General features: G+C 45.0%; 1 protein-coding gene across 1 annotated transcript; it reads right to left on the bottom strand.

Annotated features, from left to right (window-relative positions):
• Positions 1-5574: 5574 nt before the first annotated feature.
• On the bottom strand, positions 5575-6471 carry LOC136489128 (uncharacterized). Its single transcript, XM_066485846.1, has 3 exons — positions 6348-6471; positions 6202-6263; positions 5575-6132 (listed from the first exon to the last, which is right to left on the bottom strand). Exons 1-3 carry the CDS (start codon positions 6469-6471, stop codon positions 5575-5577), a joined length of 744 nt encoding a protein of 247 aa, XP_066341943.1.
• Between the last annotated feature and the right edge of the window lie 2786 nt (positions 6472-9257).

Raw genomic sequence — 9257 nt, 5'->3', positions numbered from 1 at the left:
TCAGTTCACAATTTAAATTAGAAAAGCATTAACTAATTCATTAGAAAAGAAAAGGGCGAAACAACCTAGAGCGGCCCATCGCGGCTCGGCCCACGCACACGCGACAACGGCCAAACCGCGCGGCAACGGCCCACAACAGGGAGGCCCGCTCGCGGTGGTCACTTATGCGAAAACACCCTCGATTTAACAGCTATTCCCTTAACTATTATGCAGCCTATTCCTACAGTCTGGACTTAAGCAAACTGGCCCTCAGAACAATCCATCTTCGCAACAGCCAGGTCCTCGGGCCACCCCTGTGCGCACCGACGCGGCGGCGACGGCACCGGCGGTCATGCCTGCCAACCGAGACCTGCTCCAACCAAGATAGCGAGCCGAACAACACCTACAACCCTAGTGCCTACCCTGGCAGGGTTTACAGGGGTGGCGGAGCTCGCGGAAGCAGTGGCCATGGTGGGCGGCCATGCACGACGGTGGCGCAACCACGCCGCCCACCCTAAGCCCCCGCGGGGAAAGCTAGCTAACTTTAAAGCACCACTATCATACCCTAGTAGCTGCTATGGTGCTGGTTAGGCCAGGGATGGACCGGGTGCATCCGGCCATGCACACACGGCAAGCTCCACGACAGACTACAGTGGCACGATCGTGTCAGCGGCGCGAGGAAAGCAGCCGCGGTTCAAGTGGGGTTCACAGGGGGTGGAGGCGATCAAGGCAAAGACACGGTACCACGGAATTGGATGGAGGTGGATGGTGCGAGGCTAATTTGGTGGGCATCGCCGTTCGGTCTTAAGATGGCTGATGATGGGGAAACTTCAAATTGATTCTCGACATGGTATGGTTGTAGCAGTGGGCGGGCTTGGCACGTAGCTAGGTCCCCTTTCAAACCTCTGGTGTGCGCAATTAATTGGATTAGACCGGGCGCTGCGAGCTAGCCTTGGCACGGCTCGGTGACACCGAGGCGACGCCATTTGAGGCGGAGGTGGCTGGGGAGCATAGCGTGGCACTTGCCACTCAATAGAAGAGGACAAGGGCACACAGAGATCGGCTACACGTGTGCATACGAGTTCGGCACGGCTTGTGCCGCCGTAGTGCCTTAATTGACAACCCGACAGCGACACGGCCATGTGCGGATGCAGCAGGCGTGCGCAGCGGTGGCAGAGGTGACGCGACGCAAGTGGCGTGGGGCCACATGAGCGACCCAACAAGCATGACCATGGCCCATAGCAGAGGCGACACGACGCGAGCAGCAGAGGCCCGGCAGCGGGGCGCTGTGCCGCCTCGGTGGGACGCGTCCGACGGCGAACAGGTGCACAAGGGCAACAGCCAGTGACTGGACGGTAGGCGGCTAGTGGCATGCATAGCGGCCAGCTTCGCCAGGCCACAGCCAAACCAGGGAAGCTTCGGATGGCCGGCGCAGGCAAGGCCGGCACGACGGCGTCGAGACCACACGTGGTGACCGCGCACGGCCTACGAACCAGCCCGAGGACGTGTTGTGCATGATTTTTAAAGCGTTCAAAAAACCTAAATCGTTGATCCAATCGCCAAACCACCTATGCTATACTTGAGAGGGCATGTTAGTCTACTAAAACCAGCCACAAAACCACACCACTCCTTAACCCAATTAGTCTACAAAAATTGCCAAACATAGCTTTGTCAAACCATTTTTTAGACTTACAAAATCAACTAAGTCTTGATCAGATTCGCGTCAAATTCGATTTCCAAGCTATTAGGTATGTTAGCTAGTGAATTCATTTTTCGACCGCAGGTATTTCATCGTCCTCTACAAAGTTTATACTTCTAACTTTATTAAAGTTCTGTATATATGTTCTATAGTGTTTTCGTTCAATAAAAATTCACGAGCATCCTTACTTGATAATCTCAAACGTCACGAACAACCTTTCGTTATGCATTTCTGTTGGCCGTTTTAAGTTACGTAAATTGATCTACACCATATATGACATACATTAACATATAAATATGATGCTCATGCAGTGTTTTAGTAAACGATTGACAGTGTAACACCGAAGGTGTTACAAATCTACCCCCCATAAACAAAATCTCGTCCTGAGATTTCATGTGCCTAATGTGGGAAAAGAGATAAGGAATACATTTCGATTTAAACAACTACCTCAGTGAACCAGAAAGAAGGTGGGGATAATGCTTCAAAATATAACTTTCTTGCTCCCACGTTGCTTCTTCCTCCGAGTGCTTTTGCCACTAAACTTTATAGAACTTCACCACACTATTTCTAGTCACTCTTTCTTTCTCATCTAAAATCTTGACAGGATGCTCAATATATGTCAAGTCAGGCTAGAGGGGAAGTCCTTCAATTTCCACAGCTTCATCAAGGACCCGCAAACATTTCTTCAACTGAGATACGTGAAACATATTGTGTACCACTGATAAAATATCTGGAAGCTGGAGATGATAAGCCACCGGGCCACACTGCTCCAAAACCTTGTAAGGGCCCACATATCGAGGGGCTAGCTTGCCACGGACACCAAACTGATGCACCCCTCTCATAGGAGACACCTTGAGGTACACATGATCCCCAACTACAAACTGCAAAGGCCTTCTTCGCTTGTCCGCATAAGCTTTATGTCGGCTCTGAGCTTCCTTCAAATGAATCTGAATAATACTGACTTGCTCTCGAGCTTCTTTGATGAAATCAGGCCCAAAATATCCATGATCTCCCACTTCAACCCAGTTAAGTGGTGTCCTACATTTCTTTCCATACAGGGTTTCAAAGGGTGCATACGAATGCTTTCTTGATAGCTATTGTTGTAAGAAAACTCAGCTAAGTTCAAGAATTCATCCCACTTCTCAGGAAAAGAAATGGCACAAGCTCTCAACATGTCCTCAAGTACCTGATTCACCCTTTCTGTTTGGCCGTTAGTTTGTGGATGATAAGCTAAACTTCGGAGGAGACTAGTACCAAGACATTCCTGGAGTTGCTCCCAAAAGCGAGAGACAAAGACTGTCCCTCTATCAGAGATGATAGTAAGAGGAACTCCATGCAAGGTCACAATCCAGTCTAAATACAACTTGGCATACTTTCTGGCTGAATATCTGGTATCCACCGAAAGAAAATGAGCTGACTTGGTAAGGCGATCCACAATGACCCAAATTGAGTTATAGCCTTTGGACGTGCGGGGTAAACCCACAATGAAATATATGGAAATATCTTCCCATTTCTAAACAGGAAATAGGCAAAGGCTGCAAATATCCTAGGGTATGCATATGGTCTACCTTAACTCTCCCACAGATGTCGCACTCCACGATGTACTTGGTGATATCCTGCTTCATATTCGACCACCAAAACAAGTGGCGCAAATCATGGTACATCTTGTTACTTCCACGATGGATAGACAACTTGGAATGATGAGCTTCATCCAAAATCTTCCTTCTAATCTCCTCATTTGATGGAACCACCAATCTGTTCTTGTACCTTACTACCCCTTGCTCATCAACACTAAACTGAGGACCATGTCCTTCGGCAATTAATTTATTGATGTGAGGAATTTCTAAAGTGTCTTGCCTTTGCTCCATAACAATCTGCTCAAGTAAATCTGAGACTAAGGCTATGTGAGCTAGCACCTTAGCATGGTTGAGAGACAAAGGTGCTTCTTCAACCGGATATGACTTTCGGCTCAAAGCATCAGCTACCACATTAGCTTTTCCGGGGTGATAATGAACCTCTAAGTTATAATCCTTGATTAATTCCAACCATCTCCTTTGCCTCATATTTAACTCGAACTAAGTGAAAATATATTTAAGGATCTTGTGATCCATAAAAATATGTACTTTATTTCTCAATAAATAATGCCTCCAAATTTTTAGAGCGTGCACCATAGCAGTCTGCTCTAAATCATGGGTGGGGTAATTCACCTCATGCTTTTTCAACTGACGTGAAGCATAAGCTATCACACACCCCAACCCCGTCTTCGAGGCATCACAATATACATAAAAAGGTCTGTCAATATCTAGTTGGCCAGAACAGGAGCAGTAGTAACAAATTTCTTCAAAACTTGGAAGGCTTCTTCACAAGCCGAGCTCCAAACAAACTTGGCATCTTTCTGGAGCAGCTTGGTCATCGGCTGGGCTATTTTGGAGAAGTCAGGAATGAAGCGCCAATAATATCCAGTAAGACCAAGGAACTAACGAATCTGGTGCACTGACTTAGGAGACTTCCAATTTAGCATATCTTGCACCTTGCTTCGGTCTACAGATATACCTTCAGGTGTCAGAACATGTCCCAAAAACTGCACTCGATTTAACTAAAATTCACACTTGCTGAATTTAGCATACAACTTGTGTTCTCTTAATCGAGTCAGTACTATCCGAAGATGTTGGACATGTTCTTCCTTGTTCTTAGAGTATATCAAGATATCATCAATAAATACTACTACAAACTTGTCCAACTCCGACATAAAGACTGAATTCATGAGGTATATAAAGAATGCAGGAGCATTAGTGAGACCAAAAGACATGACTAGATATTCATACAGCCTATACCAAGTAGAGAAAGCTATCTTTGGTATATCTTGTGGTCTAATCTTGATTTGATGATAGCCTGAACGGAGATCAATCTTGGAGAACACCTTGGCACCAGCTAGTTGATCGAACAAAGTATCAATACGAGGTAAAGGATACTTGTTCTTAATGGTTACCACATTGAGAGGGCAGTAATCCACACACATCCAAAGAGTGCCATCCTTCTTCTTCACAAAAATGGTTGGACAACCCCATGGTGAAGAGCTAGGACAAATGAATCCCTTTTCCAATAACTCCTCCAACTGCTTCTTCATTTTAGCCATTTCCTTCGGGGCCATACGGTATGGGTGTCGGGAGATAGGAGCAGTACCAGGTTCTAACTCAATGGAGAACTCCACATCTCTATCTAGTGACAACCCAGGTAGATTTTTAGGAAAAACATCTAGGAACTCACATACCACAAGAAAAGAGGCAAGATCGGGAGAAGCTTCAGCATGAGCAGCAATAGGTAAGGCTGGATCTGAGGACATAAGAAGAGACATCCTATCCTCAGAAGAAGAAAGCCGTAACTCAACAACTCTCTGCTTTAGATCCAAGACTACCCCATATATACGCAACCAATTCATTTCCAGAATTGCATCAATGCCTTGCCCAGGTAGCACCATGAACTGGAGACGATAAGTGTGAGTGGCTAGCACTAACCCCACTATATCCGTCCGAGTATTAACGCACAACTGCACACCCGGAGTACTGATTCTATAGGCAAAAGGTATAGCGGTAAGAGGTATATTGTGTCTGTGTGCAAATCCCATGCTCATGAATGAATGTGATGCACCAGAATCAAACAACACATAAGCTGGATGGGAATCAATGGTAAACATACTAGCTATCACCGGTTCATTCCGCAATATTTCCTTAGCCTCCATGAAATTAACTTGCCCAGAATGGCTTACTGGCACCTTCTTCTTTATAATTGTCCGCTTGATCAGACGAGAGTTAGCTGAGGGCTGAGCAGACTGTGCAGGCTGGTTCTACGGACACTCCCGAGCATAGTGGCCTTCCTTGCCACACTTGAAACAAGCGCTAGGCTTGTTTCCCTATCCTTGATGAGGTGGGAACTGATGTCCCTGAGGCTGCTATTGTTGACCTATTGAGTAGGTGCACGGTACTAGGTGGAAGGTGCCTGATAGGTCTGCGGAGGCTATCGAAACGAATGCCCACCCAAAGACTGATAGGGCACCCAACTGACAACCTGTACCTTCTGAGCCTGGGGTGACTAGAAGACCCAGTAGCCACCCGCTTGCGCTTCCATTCTGCCTGAGAGTCACGCTGCAATCCCTCCATGGTAATAGCAGCATTCATCATAGCCCCAAAGGTTTGGTAGTTTCCTATATATAACTCCTTCTGCAGGCTGCAAGAGAGGCCATGATAGAAACAGCCTCCCTTCTTCTCATCTGTATCGACATGAGTCCCAGCATACTGTGACAAGTGGTTGAACTTGTTAACAAAGTCCATCATGGATATGCTTCCTTGCCTCAGGTCCAGGAACTCCGTCAACTTCCTGTTTAGAACACCAGTAGGAATGTAGTACTCCATGAAGGCCGTAGTAAACTCCTGCCAGGTCACACGGTGATCCACCGGCTGCATGGCATTGAATGTGTCCCACCATGCACTAGCAGATCCCAACAGCTATTGCGCTGCAAAGCGCACCTTCTGCTCCTCAGTTATGGTGAGTAGCAGAAACTTTTGCTCTAGAACATGAAGCCAATGCTCTGCATCCAGAGGCTCAGCAGTCAGTGTGAATGTGGGTGGGTACGTCTTCAAAAAATCCTAATAAGAACAGGGTCCCTCAGGACCACGGGCACCACCCCTGTCCCCACCATTGCCCCCGTGGCCTCCACGAGCGAAGCCACCGATAGCCTGTGCTAACAGCTCAATGGCATGGGCTGACTCGCGACGAGCAGCCAACATCTCTGCCATCGTCTCCGCATGAGTCATCGGAGGTGGCAGTGGTGGTGGAGGAGGAGCCAGAAGTGGGGCCTCATGGCTCTCCCCGTTGTCATGCTCATTGCCCCGGCCACTTTTACCTTGGCCTTCGTCAAGACCATGGCCCGCTCCGGCACTGGTGCTCCCACGACCGGATCTCAAGTTCATCTAAGAACAGATAGGAACCAACCATTTAGGACAACCCTCCAGATTAGGAAAAAGGAATTAGAGAAATGGTAAGGCGTTTATTAAAGCATTCTTTTAGGTTATCCTATCAATTCACTAATCCAAATTATACGTGTAGGGGGAGTTCAGTTTAGGCAAGATTCTCTTTTCATGACGCATGCATTGGCCTACCCGTTCACTCAAGCTGGAATATAGCGTCATTCGCAAAATTTTTGGCACATCGCACACTCACTTTCCGTCTGCTAAACAATTCTTACGCAACGTAAGTTAGTGTACCTACAGAAAACTGATTAGATAAAACCAGTGCCGCTATCCTAGATAGATCATATTGCTAGGGCTTATACTTATTTACATAATTTATCGCATCCTACTTTTCACAAAACTTTTGTTGGTCAAATTTTAGATTTTTTAAAAGAGTTATGAAACTCATAGACTCATTATTGGCTCTGATACCACCTATGGCAAAACCGTCCGAAATAACACACCCTCGGAGGCGCTCGCCATCCACCAGGCACTAAGCACCCCGAAAGCTAGTTACAACGGGCGGGTTTCGTTGAGCACACCTCAAGGGAGAGCTCGAATAATCCACATTTTTCCTCTAAGATCCAATAATGAGAACAAGTTTACAATACTTAATCAATTTCATACAACCAGAGTTTTAGAAATACATTATTACATTACCAAGTTCAGAGTACGAAAATTAAACAGTGGAATAAAAATAAACACCTATCGATAATATACAAGGATCCGTCTGTGCCCACCAGAAGAATCCTTCACACAACGGCTACTACTCAAGATGCACCTGCAACAGGGGTAAATAAACCCTGAGTACACAATGTACTCGCAAGACTTATCTGACTAGTGGGAATAATTTCCCAACTCCAAGGGATATGATAAGCTTTATGGTTTGCTGGGTTCCTTTTTGCGAAAAGCAATACTAATAGTAAATCCTTATGTATGTTAATTATTAGCATTCATGATTAGTTCATTATCTAACCATTGTATGTAAGCACATGTTCTACTTTCAAGCAAGAGTTGAGCAAACAGTTCCATTTCACCACTTTCCATCTTTTAGTTCTTACTACGGTGCTAGACTGTAGACAAGCCATACTGGATCGCCAGTGATTAGTAAATCAATGTGCCTAGCTGGGTACCCTGAAACACACGCCCCGCTTGTACCCCTGGCACAAGCAGGACCAACCCACCACTCTTCTGTCACGGGGTCCAGGTCCCCGTCCAAACTTGGACTCTAAGCCCCGGCTCCTAAGTCCCGGACTCAGTGCGGTGCTTAGACCTCCACCATCCCCGCCTCCAATCAGTCGGTCCGGAAAGAGCTGGAACCCACGACAAGAGAGCAACAAGTCTTCCCTGCGCCCATACACAAGTATATGTTCGGAATAATAAGTCTATGACTCGTCTAGAACCCAATGCAACAGTCGGTTCTTAACCGACATAGGTAGGGAAACAGTGTAACCAAGCTATGCCCCGTTGGCCGTAGGACACAACCTCTTACACCCACGAATACCCAAACCATATCCCTGTCCGGTCTCCATTTTTCCTTTCACCATTTTTATCATGAGTGATAATAATAATCACGTATTGTAAGTAACGGTAGGTTACTCACGCTACAGAAATCCTGAGCATAGCAACTACTCGACCTATGCTAATAGGACTCATAGGTAGGTATATCTATGCATAGTTTCCATAAAATACCTGTAACGTAAATGCACATTATATATATATATATATATATATATATATATATATATATATATATATATATATATATATATATATATATATATATATATATATATATATATATATATATATATATGGAGAGTATACTCTGTAGCCAGCTACAGAATATCTTATTATGTAGCCAGGCCGGTCCATGCAGCCAGCGTTCCGTCCGGTTTGCACTGCCTGGTTGGCTTCTTGAGCAGAGCTGACAGCTGGAGCTGCATGCAAATTAATATCGCTAATTACTGTAATCACTATCCGGCCGGAGAGGCAATTTTCACGGTCGCTGATTACTGAATTCACAAGTCAACGCATGCAAGTTTCGAGGATGCACCATTTGCACGGATATGGCAAGCTTCCTCGTTTATGGTAATTCTTGCTCCAAATTACTTTTTTATTAGAGCACATGGAAAGTGGATGAAGTAAATTGTTTAGAATCTATGCTGCCTCGTTTTATTAGTTACGATAATTTATTTACTTGACTCGCAAATTGATTACCAGAATCTATGCCTTTCTACCCTTAGTAGTTAAAGTAATGATTACTAAATTTTTGCAACAAACTTTACTAGAATTTTACATAATTATTTACTAGAAGCTATGCTTTTCCACACCAAGTGTAGTTACGATAATATATTTACTAGATTTTTTTTGCAGAATTATTTTATAGAATATATGCAAATACTAAAATGTATTGGGTATACATATAAACAGAAGAGAGCCAAGGCAAATATACGTCAAGTAGTCTCAAATAACTAGTTACTATAATGTTTACACTGATTTATCATAAAATAGCTATAATGTTTACATTGATTTCCCACCAGAATGATACTAGGTCTCCACTCATTTTGAAC

This window comes from Miscanthus floridulus, chromosome 10, assembly GCF_019320115.1.
Source record: "Miscanthus floridulus cultivar M001 chromosome 10, ASM1932011v1, whole genome shotgun sequence".
Taxonomy (NCBI): domain Eukaryota; kingdom Viridiplantae; phylum Streptophyta; class Magnoliopsida; order Poales; family Poaceae; genus Miscanthus; species Miscanthus floridulus.
This window is presented reverse-complemented; position numbering and strand designations above follow the sequence as displayed.

Coding starts and splice junctions, on each gene's coding strand:
- LOC136489128 (XM_066485846.1), bottom strand. CDS start 6,471: ATGGCAGAGATGTTGGCTGCTCGTCGCGAGTCAGCCCATGCCATTGAG. Junction 6,264..6,347: donor GGACAGGGGTGGTGCCCGTG/GTCCTGAGGGAC, acceptor CTCTGGATGCAG/AGCATTGGCTTCATGTTCTA. Junction 6,133..6,201: donor CCATAACTGAGGAGCAGAAG/GTGCGCTTTGCA, acceptor AATGCCATGCAG/CCGGTGGATCACCGTGTGAC.